We start from the raw sequence: 23,449 nt of genomic DNA, 5'->3' as shown, positions 1-23,449 counted from the left end.
TATCAAGAATCAGGATGAATAAACACAAAATAAAGTTGAATTTCTAAATAACTACTTCTAAAAGTTAAAAATGTCATAACTTGATGGCAATAATGTCTTTCACACAGCAAATACAAGACACTATGGAAAGTTCTGTGTCTATATTTGCCAGGTTAAATGCGGAGTTGAAGAAATTAGTCAAAAGGCAAACAAACAAACAAACAAACAAAAAACCCTACTTTTTTCCAAGGCAATCAGACCAGGAGGGCAATAAGAGTTTCATTTTCCTATATAACTCAGTTTTTCACCCCACCTCCTTCCACAATGCAGACAAGAGCTATAGGTAGCTACAAGTTGTCACACCTCTGGGAGACTATTTTCAAACACATTCAAAATGTTTTGACTACACGATGCCAAGCATCTGGCAATCCAAACTTCTCTTAGGTAGTTTTCTTCTATAGAGTTCAGTCTTGTGTAGACAGTCATTGTGCCAGATTTGAACGACTACACGTTTTATTTGTGGAAAGACAAAAACATATATGCAAAGGTAAGGCTTTCCCTATGATTTTGATTTAGGTAGATTCAAATGATGTTAACAGAGTTGCCATTGATTCTCACATTGCTTGAACTCTCCCCCTGCCCCAGAAAGCCCTTCAGTGGCCTCTATTGGTCATTCCCTCCCCAGGAACATTCTCTCCCAAATGAACAGCATTCACTCACTTGTCTAAATAGTAACTGACTTTATTGGTTTCATTCCACGGCAAAGATGAGGAATAGCGAGGCTTCTAGATTTCCCTGTCTAATAGGAACCAGCCTTAGGAATACCTGTGGTTCACCAACCATCCCCAAACCATTTGCAGGGACTAGAGGTAGGAGGTAGGTATTCTTCATGTGAGGTCGCCTCCAAATGCAGACTAGCTCAGCTTTCCAAAGGCCTTTTCCACAAACTAACAGAACCACCCCCATCCGCACTCCACTTTCAACCTTTCACACTAAGTCTTAAGTCAGATGACACCACAGTAGGGGGTATGGGATGTTCTAGGTAAAATATGCACTAATTATCTCAGTTTTGTAGCTTGCGATCTTCCGTAGATCACACCTTCTTGCTTTTGACCTAGGGGAAAAGGTATACATTCCTCATAAGCCGTGTAAGATCATTTTCATTACGTGGCCTTGGCACCTAGCATGGGTGTAGACACAATAAATGTCTGCCGAATTGTTCTGGATAAAATGCAGTCGGTCCCAATGTGGAAGTAAAGATCATCACATTTCAGACTTGGAAAAAAAAAATTAAACAGGTAATCAGGTTTGAGCCCAAGCAGTGTTCACAATTTGGATATTCATGAATAGCAGACTAGTGGAGCAGGTCTGCCAGAATGCTATTTGCATTAGGGTGCTACCAGTGAAACATAAAGGCTGCACATATTATACGCTTTGGAGACAGTGAAGTACCAGCTTGCAGTGTTTAGGCATCCATGAGACAAAGAATACACACTGAAGGGAGAGAATTACTCTATTTCTTTCTTCATGGAACATTTCCTGACTCAACTGGCGTCAGTTGTAGAAGTCACGGGCTCTTCAGGGTTCTGAACTGCGATGAGCAACTACCAGGCTGTAGCAGGGGAAACTAGCATATGGCTGGTGCGTGGGGGCCAGCCCTGGGGTGCCTGATGGGGTCAGGGCATAGGGGAAGGCAATGGAGCTTGGGCACTGGAGTCCCAGCAAGCTGCTTGTTGGCATCATAGCTGGTCCTTGAAACCTCATTCACAAACACGCTTGCGACCTCCTGTGGGAGCTCTCAGAAAAATGGGAGAATCTGGAGAGCCCAGAAATCCTAAATTGTAGATGAAGTGGGAACTATGGAAATAGCGTTTTATACTGCTAGCAAGGCCTCATTTAACTGGTTGGGTGTGACCTGGGAAAATTTGGATTTGATAGACAGATGGATTCACATGTAGATAGAAACACGGAAAATGAATTTGATGACATTAAGCAATATACTATTTTGCTATTTTAAAACATTTACTAGCACAAGCTATTGCTATTTTGCTTCTAAATATAATCTAAATAAGTATAGGAAGCAGCTTCATGATTCTCTAATCTGAAAGTATACCGAAGAAAAATGTAGAAAGCCTCACGTAGGGTTAATAATTCCAAAGTGGAGAATGTATTTTCACTCAGAATTCCTCAAGAAAACCAGTCTTCTCTGTAGGTTTTACAAATAACAGCGATTGGTGGCTAATATTTCTAACCTTTAGTCAATGTTCTGTTGATGAAAAATCAGAATTAGGGATTACTACTTTGACAAAGAATGTTTAGACACCCCAGTGACATGATCACTATAGAAAATATAATTCCGATTATCTCAGTTTAAGCACTGACTATGACAGTTGGAATAAAATCATTTAATTTTTCTACTATGGAAACTATTTTTATAATTTTAGCCACTTTTTAGATTACACCAATTCTTTGAGATGAAGTATGATGGAGAATCAAAATAATCTTTGTAAATTGAGCTCTAATGCAAAAAATGATTTCCATTCTTCAGTAGGGATATTAACGGATAACCTTTCAAGTGCCTTTTCCGTGTACTTCTCTTCTTCCCCTACCTCTCCTGTCTTCCACAGCTCAAAGAAAATGTAGCACATGAAAACAGACTCTGCTTAATGATCCCCTTCTCTCTGCTTTCTCCCATTCTCTTTCATTCACATTCCCAACTTTGCATCTCTCTTCTCATTTTCCTTTTTTCTTTCCGGGGAATGACCACCTCAAAGGATTAATTCAGAACAGGCAGCAGAAAATGGTAACAAGAGCGGGCAAATCAGGATGTGGATTTAAAATCAAGAGGTATTTTAAAGGAGGAGAGTTACTCAAATTAAACATATGTTAAGAATATGGGTTTGCTGTTCATGGCATACCTGCCGCCTGTGATCCCACCCTCGTCAGATCAGCCTTCAAGGGCAGAGCATTCCCTAGTGGAATAATAAATAGAGAGGCTTGAGTGGCCATGGAACTAAGCAGCCCAGCGAGCTTCCTTTCCTCTTGGTCCGACTTAACTGTTGGAACACAGGTGGTAACTGAACTAGCTGAACTAGTGAAACAGATCATGGCCCCTCAGGCTCAGCCAGGGACTTCAGGCTCCAAATAATCAGGCTCTGGGCATAGATAAACTCTAATATAGGTCTTGCCTTTTATGCCAAACTTTGTTTTAACTGATACTGCCAGTTTTCCAACACCATCATCTTTCTTACCTTGATATATGTGAACTAGGCAGTAAAAATCCATTCATTTTTTAAAAAAAACATGCTGTACAGAACTTTTGAGTGTTTTTCTTTGAGCCAACATGCCATCAACCTGGGGTATGGCTAGTTGTGTTCTGTAGGTAAAAATGAAAAGCCTTGCCCTATTTATACACTTTTGTTTTTCCCAATGTATCCTATTTTGCAGCTTTCTGCTGTCCTAGAATTATGCATCAAAATATTGTTGATCCGAATGAATCATACCTATACTCATTAAAGGTTTTCAGTAGGAACGATGTAGAATAGAAATATATGATCTATTTGCTCATTTATATGCTTCCTTGCTTTAGAGGAGTGTTGAGGTTGAGCACAGTAACGTAATAAATATATTTATGGTTGAATTCATTCCACTGATAGGCAAGATTCAATAGTCTTGGGTCCCTCAAGATAAGAATCCACAAAACAGACAACATTTAAAAATCCATAAAGGTTTTGAGACAAATATTTTAAATTTGGCATTTAAATAATATGGGTCTGAGAAGCTCAAGGGGCTCTTTTCCCATTTATTTTGACATTATTCCTAGAACACAAGAACTACCTAACTAGCTATGAAATTATTACAGAAAATAAAGGGTCATTGGTTTCCCTTTACACAGTCTATGAAAAACAGTACTTTCTAACGCAATGAACAGTGTTGGGGAATAAATATTTTATAAGTCCCTCAGTCATTTATGACCTATAATATGCAAACATCAAAACATTCTTAACACTTCATTAAAGTAATCAGGCCCTTGATGTTTGATTACTAGTTCAGGTTATCACATACTCTTAGTGTTAATCTGTTTTCATTTCAGTAGCAATGTCCCAAATCAGCAGATATCATATCAGAGGAACTGAGGTATGAAAATTTCTTTTTATAGAAAGGATAGTTTGGAGGATGTTATTATTTGCTTTTCAAAAAAAAAATCATTTAGTTTTCTCCTTTAGTGAGCAATAGATGACTTAAGAACTGGCCTTCTTTCTCCACATTGTCTGAGTTTGTGATATTTTACAGAACTTGGCTCAAATGTCCCTCTTACAAGGCGGAGAACATATTGTAATGTTCTGAAGGCAGGAGGTTTGCGTTAGGCCTGTCTCAGTAGCTTTCATTACACAGAGGGGGAAATCCAGGGAAATCCAGTTCCAAAATTTAGCAAGTCCTCACAATTTTACCAAACATATTAAAGGATATGCCACAAAACACATAGAGGGCATGATCAGAAGTCTGGTTTTGGAGGTGGGGGGATGACCAGCAGAGCACAAGTAGAACTTTCGTTCCCCTGAGCACCTACCCCCAAAGTGAAATCTTTTCAACAATTTTAATGGCAATAGGTTGACACAATGTTGTTAAGCCTTTGATAAAATGATGTTAAAGGAAGCCAGGTGAGGATAAAGATGGTGAGACACATGAGGAAGATGGCAGGGGAGAGCAAGCGGTATTGTTTTTGCGTGCTCATTCTCACTCTCAGAAACCCAAAGCCAGCTCAGCTGGCCTACTCCCGGACTTGGTACCTCGACCTTCCAGCGTGACGTTGCCTCTGTCCAGGATGAGCAATCATTTAGCATGGAATGCAAGCACAGTGGGAAACTCTCCAGCACTGGCCAGAGAGGGGTGGTTTGCCCTGTGCAGGAGCATGAGCAATGTTCAAGCAAGGCAAGGTGATGAAGTGGCAGGGAAAGAAGACATCATTCAAGAGAATTCAGGGATTGAATAAGCAATTGGTCCAGAAAACCACAAAAGTTCCTTCAAGCCCTGAGATTCTACAATTTAACTTATTAATAGGTCTCATGAAAAAAGTATTAAGTCATATATGTGAAACAAGCACATGAAAAACAAAATGAAAAGCAAAAACATAATCCCCATTCTCTACACAGTAGAACACAGTTAAACCATCTTAAAATAGGAATTTGACTTAGCTGGGGTTTACATTTTCATTTATTTAAAAAGTGATTAGAGGGGTGACGGGTTAGCTCAGTTGGTTAGAGCCTGGTGCTAATAACACCAAGGTTGTCGGTTCATTCCCCACATGGGCCACTGTGAGCTGCGCCCTCCTTAAAAAAAATTAATTAATTAAAACAAATGATTAGAAGAATAAATGAAACTATAATCTCTGGTTACAAATATTAAGTGGGTATGGACGCTGAACTATGTGTTAGTAATTTAGAATGGCTAATATAATGTCTCTGTTGCTAATGCAAAATTAAGTTGAATTTTCAGTGGAACTCTCCATGAGTCCACACAAATTCTGTGCACAGGGTCTGTCTCCTCTACCCCACATTTCTCTTGTATGTATGAGTGTGTGTGTGTGTGTGTGTGTGTGTGTGTGTGTGCACTTGCTGCTAAAGAAGCACATTTGCTTTGATTGTGGAGCTCTTTCCAGACATTAAAAGCCACAGTTCTAGTTTTTATACTTAGAAAATGCTCAAAATGTGTTCCATTCTGGGGGAACTAAATACTGTGCCACCTTTGAGAGTTAAGCCCTTTGAAGCCCATCAACTGTTGTTTGAAACCTTCTGAGTCTATTTTTACGGAATCTTTGTTCTGTGTTTTCTGAAAGGCTTTGAGCCCTGAAATGAACATTCTTCCAGTGGCAATTTTAACATAGCTGAAAGCTTTTATTTGTGCCGCAGGTAGCACACACGATAATATACATAATTACATTAATACTGTTCCCATACAGAAGTGCTTTTCCAGGAGTTGTTTGCCGGCTGCCCAGCTGTGGGATCAGAGGGTGGGATACTTTTGATTTTAGACATGAGGACGGGGACAGAGGGAGCCAGGCTTTTAGTGATGGAGCTTCTCAGGGCCCTGGGGTAACAGTTACACATCTTGTGCTAGAGAGCACAGTGTGTAACAGCACTATTCACACAGAGCCCCCACCAAGGTTAAAAACCAAAGATAAGGCAAAATAATTTACTAAAATGTGGACCAAGGGCACTTTCTTGCAGAAATCGTACATGCAGGGGAAAGGCTGAATAAGCTAAAGGGAAAATGTGTGCGTAAGCTGCTTATCTGCTATTCTTAGCAAGATGAGGGGATCCTGGCAACACTTAGTGGGCTTCACGGACATTTTGGCCTCTCTCTGAATCATGTTCTGGGAGTTTTTTCCCCCCACTGTCTCTGTAACACAACCTCTTTACATAGTTTATCTCAGGAAATGACAATTGGCTGTCAAATCCCATACAAATTGATTGGATATGACAGCTTAAAGGAATAAGTCTTCTGCAGAGAAGAAAGTTTTTACTTATACTCTTGTATTTTCAATCCTTTTTTACTCCTTCTTGCTTAATTTTATTATTTCAATTAGATCATTTAAAAATCAACACATCACATACCAACCTCCCCTAAGAGCAATCATAAGATTTGATGATTTTTCTGATACACAGGCTACAGTTTCAAATTTGCATTATTTTATCTACTGAATTAACTATGAATTCTGAACCAAACTAATGCTGCCATGTGTTTTTAAACATCTCTAATCTAAACCATCTGGAGAGGCACAGTTTTGCAAAGGCATCCCTTTCAGGACACTCTGTGGATTTTGTCACTGCTTGAGGTTTTGGCAAACCATCAACATTACTATAATTCTCTTTTATGAAATATAACTTTTGACTAGGATTTTAGAGTCTTGGGTGTGTGTGTGCATTTATATGAGTGTGGGTACTTGTGTATAATTTTTACTCCTGTTCCTTTCTCTTTTCAGAAAGCCATATTTATAACAAACTTTTTAAAAAAGAAATAAAGGATTTTGTTGTATATAAAAAATAAATTTAATTTCATCTACTCAACATAATGCCAAACCAAGTTAGCAAGAAGCAAAGACGCAAAAAAATAACACACCTTTATTGTATCTAGGTGCTGGAAATACTTTTTAAACATGTCAAAAGAAGAAAACATATCAGCTTGCAAGAACAACAACAAAAGAAAATGTAGATATAAAATGATTATAGCAACAATGATTTGTAGTATGTAAGATATAAATTCCATAAATTTATTAGGAAATTACAATTAAAAACTGACTGAGCTTAAATCTTTTGCCTAAGAAAAGCAACATCTTGTTTAATTCTTTGTCTACTAATAAACAAACCATTTTTAAATTATACATCAACTATACGCATGGTAAAAGCAAAATGTAGACTACTTGTTACAACAAGGTTAAAAAAATACTTTCCCTGGGAGTAAGGATAATAATTCTGCTTTCACAAATTCTCTTGATTAATGCTTTCAAATAAGTTCAAAAATCTATCACAAAAATGTAAAGAACAGCTGAGAGTCACTGTCAGAAAAGGGATAAGTTAATGCAACTATTGGAGAATATGAACATCTCTGTATTATTGATAACATAGTATGTCAAGCACCCCCTTTCATCCACAGTATCAGACAACTTAAAGATGCATACATAAATTAGAAGGATTTGGTCAGATTTATAGAGAGGGAAAAGGTTTTTTATTTATTTTTAAATAGATGACCTAAAGTCCAGAAGCATGTCAGTGCTTAGAATATAGTGAAAACAAAGCAATGCATAGGCACCTCTCAGAGGTGGCAGCAGACTAGACTACTCTTGGTGAGTGCTAATGGCCTGGGGCCACACCGTAGCCCACCCCTCTGCTGCTCACTGTTTCTTTCCCTAGAACAGGATCCACCATGCCTACCCCCCTGAGGGAGAGAACTGCCCTCCTGAGATTTCCCTTTCCTTTTAGACCACTTGGTTTACTTATTTATTTTAAGTGTGTTTTTCCAGGACCCATCAGCTCCAAGTAGTTGTTTCAATCTAGTTGTGGAGGGCGCAGCTCACACTGGCCCATGTGGGGATCGAACCGGCAACCCTGGTGTTACAACCATCGTGCTCTAACCAACTGAGCTAATTGGCTGCCCCAACCACCTGGCATATTTAAAAATCTGTTTCTGCTTGTATTAAAATCTTGTAGGATAAAGGCAAAACAATCTTCCAGATAATGGAAGCCCCAGCAAAGGGCAGGGATCATATGTCTTTAGGAGGGATAGCTCTTAGGGATGCTAATCTGGTCTTAGATGAAAGTAGAACATTTGTGAGCCCCATCTTCCTTACTCTTGCTTCTGGGTCTATAGAGTGGCTTAAGCAGGGCAAATGGCTGGATAGTTTAGGTAGACTTCAGTGCAGGCATATGAGCTATGCAGAAACCAGAGGGTACTATGTGAAGCCTGTGCCTGAGGCAATCAGTGTGAGTAATTAAACCATGGAAGCAAACACATCTGTACCTAGAGCATGGAAGAAGCAAAGTAGCAGGGATGATATACAGGCCATGCACACTAGTACAACATCACCAGTTAGTAAAATATTGACAGCATGTTGTACTTGTGGGTAAGATGCTTTCTCAAGGTCTTCTGATGCTCCCCTGCTGCCTGGCAACCCTGGTCCCTCCCTCCTTCACTCAGCAACTAAAGATGCAATGCCTGACACAGTGAGGGCCCTCATCCATGCTATTTGACAGGGCCATACACATTGTTACATATCTTGAATTTCATTTCTGCATGTTAGATAATAATTGTAGTTGATATTCAATGGTTACTTACTCTGCCTGACACAAAGTGCTTCATATTTATTTATTTTACTATCATGTATGACTTGCCCAAGGTCACAGAACTTCTAAATAGTGGGACTCAAATTATAATCCCAGGATTCTGTAAATAATGTCATCTTCATTTAGTTATGAAATAAATATTTAAATGACTGGGATGAAAGAACTTTGTAATTGTCTCCGATTCCCTCTTCACTTGGCATTTGTATATAAAAAGGACATATAGGAATCTGATCAATGTGAGAGATGCTTGCCAGGTGATGGGAATTAGGACATGGTGGGGACTGGGGCAAATTAAAGTTCTTGTGGAGAGGGGAGAACCTCTTTTCAGCTTTAGTCAATTGTTATTGTGAGGACGTGGCCATGGTGGATACCCCATAAATACCTGTTGAATAAATGAGTGAATGAATGAATCTAAGTTAGGCAAAATTTCATTAGGAATATATTTAAGCAAGAAAAATAAGAATGCCAAGGTTTAAGCTTCCTCCTATGAGACTCTCATACAATAATAGTGAAATAACCAAATGTAAAGAGAATACTTTATCTTCTCAAAGCATGTTCACTTATGACTAGTCACTGAATTACATCCACCTAAAATCTCTAAGTTGAAGCCCTAACTCCCAATGTACTAGTATTTGGAGATTGGACCTTTGAGAAGTAATTAGGTTTAGGTGAGGTCATAAGAATGGTTCCTCATGATGGTATTAGAAACCAGAAAAGCTTGTTCTCTACCTCTGGCATGTGAGGAAATATCTAGAAGGCAGCCATCTCCAAGCTAGGAAGAGAGTCCTCACCAGAAACCAAAGTGGCTGGCACCTTGATCTTGGACTTACCAGTTTCCAGAACTGTGGGAAAATTACTTTCTGTTGTTTAAGTCCCCCAGTCTATGATATTTTGTTATGGCAGTCTGAACAGACTAATACACCTATGTTATCTCCTGTATCCACACAATCCTAAGAAGTACCATATTTTGCCATGTACAATGCGCACATTTTTTGCCCAAATCTGTGAGGGAAAAATAAGGATGAGCATTATACATGGGAAGTACTAATTCTGTATCTATATAAATGTTTTTATTTCTTTTATTTATGCCTATGAGTTAAAAGTGTAACTCTAGAAATCAATAACGATATCTGTATGTAAAATAATATCCTGAAATGCAATAATCGGTTTTGTTGAACTTATGACGAATTTGCAACTTCGAAGAGGTCTTGGCCTTCTACGATGAGTAAATATTGTAAATTTGTTACTGGTACATAAAATTTCTTGTACCATAATATGTTAAAAAATTAATGCTAAAATTCCTTTATAATACAAAAAGCAAGTACCTAAATGTAAACAAATGAAAATTTGAATTAAAATGAAAGATTTTTGCATTATACACAGGAGCGCATTATACGTGGCAATATGCTGTAAGTGGAACCCATCAGCATTCAGCACAGACGCCTGAGAACACCCATTTCCCTTAGACCACAGCTTCTCTGACCTCAGTGAATGATTGAGTGGGGTGATGGGTAGGACAGGAGAGTGACAGTCCAGAAAACCTCTCATTGCCATCTGGCTCCCATTGCTCAACATCAATAATACCTGGGACAATTCCTTGATGAAACGCAATGGGAGAAAGTCCAGTCCAGTTTTAGCACAGGGCATGGGAAGGGGGGGAAAAGGGATTTAGGGAACTGAATAAAATCTTCAATGTTTGGGTTCTATGCCTCCAATATATGTGCACATTAATGGGGCAGAGTCAATGCTAGCAAGTCTTAGATAGTTTTGTAATAATATTAAACTTTAGCTTGATCACTCACAATATGACATGGCAAGCCAAAGAAAACAATTTAAAAACAATTTGTTCAAAGGTGTATTGCCATGGCCTTAACTAGCTCACTCAGTCATTTGTAAGTTATATGGTCTCCTTCACTGCTATTTTTAGATAAGGAATTGTCTATGGTAACAATCTGTTTGCTATAATCCTGCTGATAATTCTAATTTCCCTAGATAAATCCCAATGATCAATTCTGCTTCGTCTTATGTTACTTTTGGGAGAAGATTCCAGAAAGAGGACAGATAAAGAATGAAAGCTGGCAAAGCAGTTTCTCGGTTTCCAGCTTCCTGGGCCAAAAATAGAAAAAGAAGTTCCTGCTGTTTGATTTAATAAGAATCAGTGTCTCGCTGAAGCCTCAATCGTGGGACCAGTCAGACTCAATTGGCATAAAAGAAGTGTTTCCGAATGTCTGCATTTCATTTCAGCACATACATTTGAACTCCCTTATGCTTTTTCCTGAAGGCACGAAATAGCACTGCCGTGCTGCTGTTCCTCTTGTCTGACCCACATAATTTGTATCTTTTATGTCAGAGCTTAATTTTACCTTTATGTCATGTGCATTCTTTAATTTTCCGTAATTGTATACTTCAAAATGTGTATCACAATCTATGCAACAATGGTTGAGGTTTCCTCTTCTGGGTTTCTCCATCCTGTAGTACATCCAGCATTGCATTTGAAAACTGGGTCTTACTTGTATTAGTTAGGATGTTCTTGTCCATGGATTTTGTTCTCTAATTACTAAGCACCCATTAGGTCCTTTCATTTTGTCACCCCAGGAATGCATTTTAAATATGCAGCCCTAGTTGTCAAAGAACTTTCTAGTCATTCATCCCCTTTTCTTCGTTGGCTTCTGCCCAGTAGCCACTCCTTGCCCCAAAATCCAAGAGAAACGCTTAGAAAATTTATTTTCTTCTTTTTTATCAGCCAGAGTATAAGAAAATTATCCTTCCTTTAATTAAAAAATAAAAATCCTAAGTCACATTCTAACACTGCTCTGGTCATAATACACCTTGGAAAATGCATTTAACTTACAATAATTTATATCTTTTTTGCCTGTAGCTGTTTTGTCGAGTTGGATTATGGACCACAATCTGGGCTGGGGAAAAGGACAAAAATTGATGGGAGAAGAAATCAAGTTTATTGAAATAAACTTGATGTTTCCACCAGAGACTGAAGTCTTTCCAGGACACTATAACAGGTCTCAGCCACTCCCCCAGGTCACTCAATAGTGTGGTGAGTGAGCTAGAAGCAGAGCTGCAAGTCCTGACTTTCTGTCAACTCTCTTGACCACCAGCCAATTTCCCTCCAGTGTCTCCATCACTCCTCATGCGGTGGGAGGAGGGAGCTTCTCTTCAAGGTTAGCAGGAACCTCATGCACAACCAGACACTGGATGGTTGTGAGCTGCAACCTCATCTATAACCTCTATAGACTCGTGATGAGAAGTAAAGCCACACAGAGAAAAAGTCAACTGAGGATTTTTAAAACACTGGCACAAATGAGGTTAGTTAGTATCACTCCACTTCACATTCTATTGTCCCCCTGAACTAGTGAGGGTTTCAGGTCATTGTCAGTTTCAGGTCATTGTCAGATAATCCTTAAAAAGAGAATGCTAAGAACAAAGAAACCAAATCAGGAAAAAATAAAAGTAAAAATAAAATCCTCTGACCACGCCAAGCCTCTAAATATAACTTTTCCACTTACCTCAATGCAGATAATTCTAAGATATATATTTCTGATTCTATTCATCCCATTTAAAAGAGAAAGACCACACCAGGGTAAGCAATGCAGGGTGGTCAGAATGCATAATGTAATGACAGTGTGTAGAAGCCACTACAGAAGACAGCAGGAGCTCTGCCAGGTTGTGTGGTGGGGCCGAGTGGCTGATTTCTATGCAGAATCCGCCGATATTTTCCAAGTATGGACAACTTTTACTGAAAGGAAAATAGAAAATGCAGGACCAGAGCCCACACTAAAAATTCACTTTAGTTAAGACAGAAAACTGCCTGTGGAAGTAGAAGGTATTTCGTCTTGCTATTCTTAACAGAGAGAAATGAGCCTTCGGGCTGCACTCTTTTTAGGATTAGGCTAAAAGCCTGTCAGTCTTTGCAAAAGAACACTGAACTGATGTCTTTTTCTTGTGCATTTGCTTTCTAGTGCTTAAAATGACCCTTTTTTGAGACGAAGGATTTGTTTGCAATTATACACTTTTGAAAAATATGAAGAATCCACACAGATCATCAAGAGATGGATAGCTAATGCAATGACTCCAAAATGATAAAAGTACAATCATTGTAAGGCACCTGTTGCGTCTCCCTGTCCACAGTCCTCTTTCCTACTAACCAAACTATGTAACTATGAAATTATTGCAACATCACAGGAGAATGTGGAAGCACAAACTGCCTGATTTCAGTGAGATAGTGTCTAGAAGAGATCAGTTGTAATAAGTAAGTTTTGCCAGAGATCAGAAAGGATGTGGAAGAATAGTGATAAGTTGGTGCATGGGGGGCGGGGGGGGGAGTGTTAGATTTTTTCACATTTTTTTAATTCTGTGGGCTCTCCAAATTCCCTTTTAGGTTTAGAAGATGCTGGTCCCATGTTACCAAGAAATGCATGTTATAACTAAGAAGTGCTTAGCAATCAAGGTCTCCAATTTGCTGTTTTTTTATTTCTAGACTGGCAGCTTTAAATTTTTTTCAGGTTTTTAAATATGTTCATCAAAATAGTTTCTTTCTTTCTTTCTTTTTTTCCCTACAGCCCCCACTGCTGAGAGCCCCACGGGCTGGCTCACCATCACATCCGTCCTCAGCCCAGACTCAGCCAGAGCATTTTGAGTGGCCCAAGTGCCCCTGTGAGTCTTTCCCACCCAGGAGGTCTTGAAAGGCAGGAAGGAGAGTGCCCTGAGGTCCATGGTGGGTGGATGCCCTCCTGCCTGACTATTCCAGGCCCAGGATGCAGTTATACCTTGCACCGGGCCAGTGATGACAGACTGCCAGGCTACCAAGTATTGAAGCCAATCCAGCAGTTGCCCATACATGACATAAGGCCTCTCCCAGGGGTTGCTGAATATCCTTTGGGGTCTAGCTTCTCTTTGTAGTAGCCAACGCTAGGACCCTGTCTAACCAACATCTTGTAAGTGTCAGGCTGCCAAAAATACTCCTTGAATGAACTGCACGGACTCTGCTTATCAAGGCCCACATAGCCCCATCACTGAATGCAACCTAGGAGCATGAGACTCGGTTCCAGTATTTGTTCTACTGCTCACTAGCTGGGGAACCTTTAAAGTGAGAACTCTCTCAAATGGAAAAGAAGAAGAACAAAATTATTGTCTGCTGCACTGTTGTAAGGATCAATGAGATCATAGAGGCAGAAGTGTTGGGAAAGTGGAAAATATAGACAAACGCAGTTATATTCACTAGAGTAGTTATCAGAGTTCAGTACATGGTAGCTAAACTGCCCTTATTATTTTTTCCCTCCACATAACCTCCATCTACTAATTCAGCTATAACTCTCCTGGCTGCTTAAGTTACCCCGGGTTTGGTCTCCCATCAGCTCAGGCATACTCAGGATTGCAGCACTTTGTTTTCTTTTTGGCAGCCATTGATATTTACTTGGCTTTTCTCCTAACTTCACAGATATCAACTCTAGCAAGGTGTGTCACTAACCCCCCAAAAATGGTACTCTCCATCTCTCCAATGCACATTGTCCCTATGTCATATTCAATGTGGACTTGAGCCCATTCCTGGAAAAACCACTCCAGGTCTTCTGACCATCCACCACGGAAGCAGATGCCAGCAATGAGTGAGCTAGAGAAAATAAGTGTGTGTGTGTGTGTGTGTGTGTGTGTGTTGGGGGAGTTGCAAGGGGGGGGGAGGAGAGGGGCAGCTGAAGTTAGGATTCTGGCGGGGACAGACCAGGTGGGAAGGCAAAGGGGAGTTGATTAGGAAATATCTCAAATAGGGTGAGGTAGGAGATCAGCATCAGAGTAACAAAGGCAGGAAATACCACTTTAGTTTGGGCAAAAGAGGAAAAGGGAATTGTGGGGCAGGAAGAAGAGTCCCACACTTCAAAATAAAGAGGGTGACCACTTTTGTCACCTTATAATCCCCTTTCTTCATCTCTCCTCTATAGTGGTTTCCAACTATTGCTGCATATTCAAACTACCAGCGGTCCTCATCTAAAGGGCTTCATAATTACTTTGGTTATGCCCACTTCCATTTCCTCCTCTCCAGAGAGGGATGAAAGCTCTTTCCCTTTTTACCTTCCCAAAGCTGGTGATACAGTCTGTCCCCTATAGTTAGATAAGTTTAAGAGAAATAATTTAATCACAGAAAAGGTACTATAGTGGTATTCAGCAATTTAAGTTTTCATAAGGTTTTCTGAATGTGTCTTTCATGAATATTAAGGGTCATTTATATGTACTAATTATCATTCTTATCTGAGTAGCACAATCTTGATTTTCAATATCTTTAAACATGTGTGTGGTGAATTCAGTAGCTTTTATTTGGTACCTAGCCTTTCAGAGTCCTCATGGTCACTGAATCAACTTCAAAGGTTAATTAAAAGTATTAAGACTCTCACTTTGCTCCTGGTGGCAATGCTATCAGGTTGGTGCAAAAGTAATTGCGGTTTTTGCAATTATTTTTAACCTTTTAAACTGCAATTACTTTTGCACCAACCTAATACATAGCGTTTAGAACCCCCATCCACTTCTGGTCACCAGATGAAGTGAAGATAGTAGTAAGAAGTTGGGGGATACAGAGATATTGTAGTTGGCATCTTTTGGTAGGATATTCAGAGTATTTCTGAGTTGTTTTTGTTTTTGAAATCAGAAATATATTTTCTTCTAATATACATATATTGGATCATTTAATGGAGAAACTAAAATAAAATTAAATGTATGTTGGTGAGATCTTTAGTAAAAGATCCCAAAGATACAAGGAAAGTAAAGAGAGGATGCTCTTTTCAATCAATACTCATATTAACTATTGAGTGATAAAACAGGTAATTTTTAAATTCCCATTAATTCCAAAGACCTTTGAAATGTGGTTCTTCACTCAGCATTATTATGGTCCTACTGACCTGTTTACTATACAATCCTGTGAATATTAAGCATATTATCAAATTTTTATTGTCATGGGCTACCTATAGTCAGTTAATATATTTTTTTAAAATTTTGATAAACAGCATGTACATCGACTAAAACAATACATTGTGTTACCTCTTTTTTTTTTTAATTCGAGATGTGCTTTATGTAATATCAAAATAGTTTAAACGGCACTGTTTTTTGAAAATGTGCTTCTGATTAACCCATAATCCTTTTAGTATTTTCTTGGTAATTCAGCAAACCTCTTAAAACTGAACAAAATTAAGATTTTTGTGCTTCTGTGTTTACAGAAAGAGCATATCAAACTGACAAATTTGATAATCTTAAAAAAAAGACAGAAAAAAAACCTGTTCTTATTTCAAAGGTTCAAAAAATAAAGGTTATTTACTATGCAGACCTAGACTTCTTGTTGTTTTTTAAGATAGCAAATTAGAAAAACATGGCCAGAGTTAGAGGTTACTCAATCAGGTTAAGCTGGGGCTTTTATTCCAGCAGCTCCTGTTCCCCAAATTATATCTGATAATGTTCTAAAGTCTAAACATATTTCAGTTCAAAAAGATACTTAGCTCTTAGATATAAAATGGCACTAAGCTCCCAAAGATCAACAGGTTTACCTACCCTTTTTAACTGATATATTTGTAGTCAGAGTAATCTGCCACTCAGGACGCCTGAATCGTAATATTTGAGGAGCTGAAACTTTGAGCTGGAATGTTTGTTGTGCATTTTCCTGTGCATAATCACAGGATAGGGACATTAATAAAGGGGTTGGTGTATTGGCCACTGCTGAGGCCTATTATTTAGGCAGAGTCATGGCAACAGAGCAAAGCTGAATGCTTGTAAGCATAATATAATTTCATCATGTATTGTGTTGAATGGAAGAGAAGACAAATGTGTCAGCAGACACAAGCAGCAAACTATCTACAACTATTTGAAATGATCTCTGCACTTGCAAACTGGAAACAGCATCTGTATTTCTCAACAATTCAAAAAAGATTAGTGATACATATTCCCCTAAACCGCTACAAAAATACCATTATCTGTAAGCAAGATGGCGCCCGTAAATGTAAGATTGGTGAACCCCCATTGAACTGCATTTCAGAGAGAGGAGGGAACTTGAAATGGCAGTGCTCTGCGGATGTCCACATGGGTGGGCAAGCGTATGTTGCTGCTAAGCAGAGGAAGTGGTACACCAGGATTTCTTCATAAGTGTGAGGTCTTTATAAACTCATCTTTATGGGGGCGGTTTTAAATAGAAAGAAAATGACACATAGTCCCCAACCAGGCTTCCTAACTGTTTGGTGAGGGTTGCCACTTTCCCAAAACATAGGTTACTGTGGGGGAATTTTCCAAAATTGTCAACAATTCCATTTTTAAACTCGGTTCTTCCTCTCCACATAAGACAGATGCAAGGCAGCATGAACTATATTTGGTCTAGTAGGAGATGTAAGTTATTTTTACTGTGCTGACTCCTACCTGACAGTGGAAGACGTATTCTGGTGTGGTTTTCTTAAACTTCATGTTCCAAACCAAGGCCACTCCATCTGGTTCATGGGGAGCATCTTCATTGTTGTTGTAGGACGCGACCATCAGCTCAGGGTACTGAAAGGAAGAGGTCACGTAGATGGATTATGCCAAGATAACAACACAAAGAAAACTTTAATTCCTACGGACACATGTGATGCTACAGACTTTAAACGGCACTTTCTTTTTAAGTTGTGGCATACTTAATACCAACTTCCTGCTTCCACCTACCACAGTCTGGTTTCTGCCTCGAACGTTCCACATATGCTTGCCATCGTCACCAATAATTACTGAGCTGCACACATTACTGGACCTCTTGACATCTGGGCTAGTCCCTCCTCCTATACTGGCTTCCATTACATCTTTCTCTCCCAATTTTCTTTCTGCCCACTCTTTTTAGTCCCTACAGGTTCTCCTTCTATTATCATATTCCAGGGAGCTGTTTTATGTCCTCTTTTTGGTCCCTGTCTACCTAGTGACCTCATCTACTCCAAATGGCTTTAAGAATCATGAATATGCTGACCATGTTTAAATCTATCTATATCTTTAGGCTGCATTTCTCTCTGAGTTGCAGATTCTTATGACTGACTACTTATTTGGGATTTCATAGACACATCAGATGCAGTGAACAGAAAAATGAGCACATTGCCTCCTACAAAAACCTACTGCTCCTCCAGGCTTCCTCTTTTGGTACCTTGAACTAACATTCACCTAGCTACCCAGGCCAGACATTCCACATTCATTTTTACTCCTTCCTCTTTCTCAGCCCTGTGTACTGGCTTTCACTACTTCCTCAGTACCTTTCAAATAAATGTACGTTTTCTTTCCATCCTTAAGATGAGAGCTTCCTAAAATAATTTCTTACCTCAATGAAGGCAACAGCTTCCTAAATGCCTTCCTGTTTCCAGACTTGCCAGCCCAACCCTCACCTATTCCACTCTCCATCCTTTGTCAATATGACTTTACAAAACATACATGTGGCTAAATCACTCCTGCTAAAAATAATGGCTCATCATTACTGTCAAGATAAAATGCAGGTCATATAGGATCTTTTGTGATCTGTCATTTTTTACCTCCTCTTCTTAATCTCTTACAACCTTCCCTAACTCTTCCCACCCCCAAACTCTGTGACCCAGCCTCACTGGGCTAGATTCAAGGTTCATAGGTACAGCCTCTGTACCTATGAGTCTGATACTCTCATTGGAATGCCTCTTCTTTGTTGTATATATCATTAACTCATTCTTTAAGACTCAATGCAGGCATCAATTCCTCTGAACAATCCTAACTATCCACTAGTTACTACCCTCCTTGACTCTCATTGGCTCCCTTAGCATTATGTGTGACCCCCCCCAAGCCATTAATGCACTTGTCAGATTGTACTATGTTTGTTTGTCCACCCCCCCACACACACATCTATGTCTCTTACTAGTTTGTAAACTCTCAGAGTTTAGGAGATGGTTTTTATTGACCTCTGAACCTAGGGTGTAATAACTCCTAGCACATGATAGCTCGTACCAAAATCTATTGAATTACAAATGCTCTTTTTAATTTTAGTAGTAACTGTGCTCAGCGGAAAGACTGTATATTTAATCCTTTGTTGTCAAATAATGCCAACAATTACAAACATAAGTGCAAGAAACACAACCAGTAAAATGACAAGGATTCTACAGTGAGTAGAAATACCTCCTCACCCTATAGGAACTCTGTGCTGTGTGTTAATAGACAAAGTGAGGGTGGATCTCATGGGAGGTATTTATAAGTTAGACAACATTTCATGAAAAGGCCATTCCCACCTAGGATTTCCAAAAGGCGGTCCCATTAAAAACTGCATCATTATATGTACAATTATATTAAGATTATAGCAGATCATATCACCCTTTACTCAGAAATAATTTAATTTTTCCCTTCTATTTCACTATGCTGTGTATATATTTAACAGAAGATTATCCTTATAAATTTGAACATCAACGTTTTTTTCCTATCAACAATAATTAAACCTAAGTCTTCACATGGCTTTATTCATTCTTACAGCTCCCTCAACTTAAGAAAACTGCACAGAGTTACAATTTGCTGTTAAGAAAGGCCTTTGATTCAAAGCACATTCAAAGACACTAACATCCAGATAAACACAGAAGTCTCCAGACTGTCCATCTGAAGTTTAACTATGTCACATGTGAAAAGGCAACGCTATAAACATCAATACCACTACCACAGTGGCCAATGAGCAGCCAGATGTGTCTGGAATCATATCTCAGAGCTTCACATCTGGGTCTCATCGTTAGTTCCCACTTGTAGCTTTTCTTTTTTCCATTAAAACATATTTTAAATTATTTGGGTTTAAGACTCCTTTAGAAAACAGGGAGAGTTTTAGTAAAATATCAGTGAAACGAGTTTAGCGTAATTTCTATAATTGGGCTCATAAGTCCTAAAGATACTGATTTAACTCATCACATGCAAGATTTTATGAATTCAAAGTCTCTTCTAGTATGTGTTTTTCTGTTGTTTGTGTGAACATGATGAGTCATATTTTCTTATTCTCCAATAAAAAGTAAATCTCTGAACAATTATTTAAACCTTAAAGGTTGAAATTATGATTTTAAAGAAAATATAAACAATTACAAAATTTGTGATTTCTCCGGGGGCTGGATTATCTAATATTTAACTTAGGAGAATTTTACCTGGAAATTGCCAGATCTGCTCTTAAGCTGTTTATTCTTATAGAGAAAAAAAAAAATCTGACATTTATTGGAGAGAAAAGAACTAACATGTTTTAAGTGCTCATTCTGTGCCAGACTCTGAGCTAGGTGATAATGTTAACCCATTTGGCACTTGCAGTTCTCTAAAGTAAGCAATGGTTTTCCTATTTCTGCAGACAAATAAGCCAAGGGTCCCTTGGTGAGTGACTTGTTCCGAGTTATGTTGCTCATAAATGAAGAAATGAGAACTCTGCTTGAAGTCTGGCTTCAAAGCACACGTCCCTTCTAGCCCACTGCAGCATGTGTCAAGTGCCTCCCACGCATATGTACGGCACCAGGTGAAATGTGGGAGAACAATGTAACAACAACACACTTTCCTCTATAGGAACTCACTGTTAAGTAGAGGGAGGGAAGACTCATGTAGGAATAACTATAATGCAAACATAAAAACAGAACATGATATGTACTAAGATGGAAGTGTAAACAAGGTTCTTTAGAAGTACAGAGGAGAAAAGAAATACTTTAGTTGGGATGAGGAGTGGCAGGGAGAAAAATTAGAAAGGACTTCTGAAAAGAAATGGGATGAGTTGGGCTTTGTCAAATGGGTGGGTTATTAGGAGAGAAGGAAAAGGAGAGTATGGACAAGGCTACCAATATGGGTGCAGGAGATTTCTCTTGGGTATCTGCTGGCTTACACTGATTCTCCCATCTTTGGAGATTACTGCAATAAACAGCTGTTTGATTTCCCTGGTACAGCTCCCTGGTGCAGCTTCCCTGGTACAACTGCAGAGTTGATACCCAGCTGGGCAAATGACATTCTGTAAGCTATTATACATTTTGAACTGAGACACAGAACCTGCCAACTGAGTCAGGTTATGACAGCATCTCATTGGGGAGGTCCCTCAAACTGCCCAGATTTCTACTCTTCCTGAGTCCCAGCTCTTCATCTTTTCCACGGAGTCCCTAAGGACCCCAGTAGCTCTCCAATAAATTCCCCTTTTTGCCCAAACTAGCTAGCCAGAGGTAAATTTTTCTTAACTAATACAGTGAGGAAAAATAGGTTTAGGAGACCTCAGGTTGTAGCATTTGGCTGGGAGGCAGGCTGAGGGGAGAGGTAAGAAAGAAGAAAGGGCGGGACATCACAGAAGTTACGGAGTACTAGCTAATGATTTTAGACTTTAGGGTTGGCAGGAGTCATACTCTACAATTATTCATACTGTACTACCACTGCTACTCTCCCTACTGTCACATTTATTGAGTACTTTCTATGTACTAGATACTTTTAAAATTCTAAGTGCTTTAAATACCTTAACTCATGCAATATTCACAACAAGCATGTGAGCTAGGTATTATTATCGTTGGTTTACGCATCAGGAAACTTAAGCCAAGAGAAGTCAGGCAATTAATTTGTCCAAGGTACTAATGAGAGCATATAAGTAATCTTCACAAGTGTTAATCTGGTGAAAGTACTTACAGGGACTCATCAGTGTGATGACTTGAGGGAGGAAGAACAGTTATGAGGCTATTTCCTAATCTAAACAAGCAGCACAGGGGCCCCACCTAAAGTAAGTGTCAAATCCATGTATCAGTGGATTTGAATTGGTATCCGTGGGAGTCTTTTTGCTACTGTAAATTTGATTGAATTTGGCAACTAAAAAAGCTGTCAAAGATTACTTGGGTTTGTGTCATGACTGAAAGGCCGGAGAATGCAATTTACCATGTGAGAGGAGTATATATGGTGGAACTAAGATCATGAGTCTGATTTGGTACAAGTCTGGAAAACCTGTCCTGTGCTATGTGGAAAGTATTATTGATTTTCTCTGCCAAACAATGCTCCACGAATACCAAAGTTGAAGTAATTCCCCAAGTGCCTAAATTTCTTCTGGGGAATGATATTTGGTGGATATTTTCAAATATTGCAAAGGTGTAGTGTTCTTGTTTAAGAAGCCCAGGAGATCAAAGCAAAGCTATGCAGAAACCTCATACAGCAAGTCCTCGAATAACATCATTTCATCCAATGTCATTTTGTTATAATATTCAGGAGATGGTGTAGGTACTTAACTCTTGTTTATATCAATTAGCCTGCGGTGAAACTGGTTTCATTATATGTCGTTTTGCTTAAAGTCACAGAACCTATTGACCATGATGTTAAGTGACGACTTACTGTCGTTTCTTCCTTTTTCTCCCCTCTGTTCCATTCTGTTCCTATCAGGGAATCATTCTACACACACATGCCCCCATTAGACTCCAAGACTGTGCCTCTATCCTTCTCTTCTTTCTTCACATCTCTAGATTGCATCTAGATCCATTCAGGAAGTCTCTTTACCCCATAAGCATATAAGCCTAGTCCTCTGAACCTGACAAAAGTATTATGAGGTAGGAACTGATGATTCCAATTCTTTTTCCTCATGCTCCATATAAAATACATTTTTCAGAATTGTAAACCTCTTCCCCACAGTGTAGATGAACAGCTTACACAAAAATGGGGAAAAATAAATGTGGTCTCTCCATGGTGGAGTTTCTGGCCTTTACAGTTTCACTTCCTGCAACAAAAATATCACACTGCACCCTGTGTGGAGGCAAATCCATCCTCAGGCAAGATGTTCCATCACATGCTGAGGCCAGGAGGGACCAGCCCCGCTGATGTTGGCCCTGCCGCCCCCTGAGGGAGCGCAATCAGCCCATCCAGGAACACAGCAAAAGTTGCCTTTGAGGAATGTGTCAGATAAGATTCCTGTGTAATTTCCAGACTCTGAACAAGTGAACAAGCCGAGCTAAGTGTTTCCTCAGGCTTGGATCTGGTTTCTGTGCATACACCCGAGCGTGCTCACAGACCACCCACAGACTGGCGGGAAGTGGCTGAGCAAACCCTGCTTGTACCAGTCTCTGTGCAATCATGCGCTGCGTGCTCTGCTGTTTGGATGTAAAAGGAGATTCAAGAGGACAGAACCCTCACCCACTTGGTGGCTGATGACAGTCTGGTTGTGGGGATTACAACTTCTCTTCAGTTCTCCTGTTCTCCAGTAGGATGAAATGGGGCTCTTCACATATTTTACTATTCTGCCCAGAACCCCTTCTTCTCTCCTCCATTTGTCTAAATCTGTCTTGTGAGATGTCTTGTCTGACCAGAAACAGATCCCAACCTCTACTGAACTCTGAAAGCAGTTGCTATCTGCCCCATAGAATTCAGCACTTATAATGTCTCTTAGTTGCAGATTCCTAAGCCCCTCGAGGGAGGCCGTGGTGAAAACCATGTGCGCTGAGGTGCTAAAAGACCTGGGTTCAAGTCCCTACTCTCCTACATCCTAGCTGAGTGACTTGGCAAACTGCTTCTCTGAGCTTCAATTTCCTCAGCTGTAAAATCGAAAACAGTAATAGTGGCTGCTTCATACGATGTTATGAGAGTGAAACAGGATAATGCCATCAGAGCCGATGGCACAGTACTTAGCACATAAGAAACACAAACTAAAAGTTGGCCAGGATTATCAT

General features: G+C 39.4%; 1 protein-coding gene across 8 annotated transcripts in view; it reads right to left on the bottom strand.

Annotated features, from left to right (window-relative positions):
* The window catches only part of DYNC1I1 (dynein cytoplasmic 1 intermediate chain 1), a 269,907-nt gene that overhangs the window by 65,754 nt on the left and 180,704 nt on the right, over positions 1-23,449 (bottom strand). For all 8 annotated transcript variants that reach the window (XM_074340758.1, XM_074340755.1, XM_074340754.1 and 5 more), the window contains one exon: positions 17,217-17,342. In XM_074340758.1, coding sequence (XP_074196859.1) covers positions 17,217-17,342 — 126 coding nt within the window. The remainder of the gene's footprint in view (positions 1-17,216; positions 17,343-23,449) is intronic.

This window comes from Rhinolophus sinicus, linkage group LG09 (genome assembly GCF_036562045.2).
Source record: "Rhinolophus sinicus isolate RSC01 linkage group LG09, ASM3656204v1, whole genome shotgun sequence".
Taxonomy (NCBI): domain Eukaryota; kingdom Metazoa; phylum Chordata; class Mammalia; order Chiroptera; family Rhinolophidae; genus Rhinolophus; species Rhinolophus sinicus.
The sequence above is the reverse complement of the archived record's forward strand: the minus strand, read 5'-3'. Positions and strand labels throughout refer to the sequence as shown.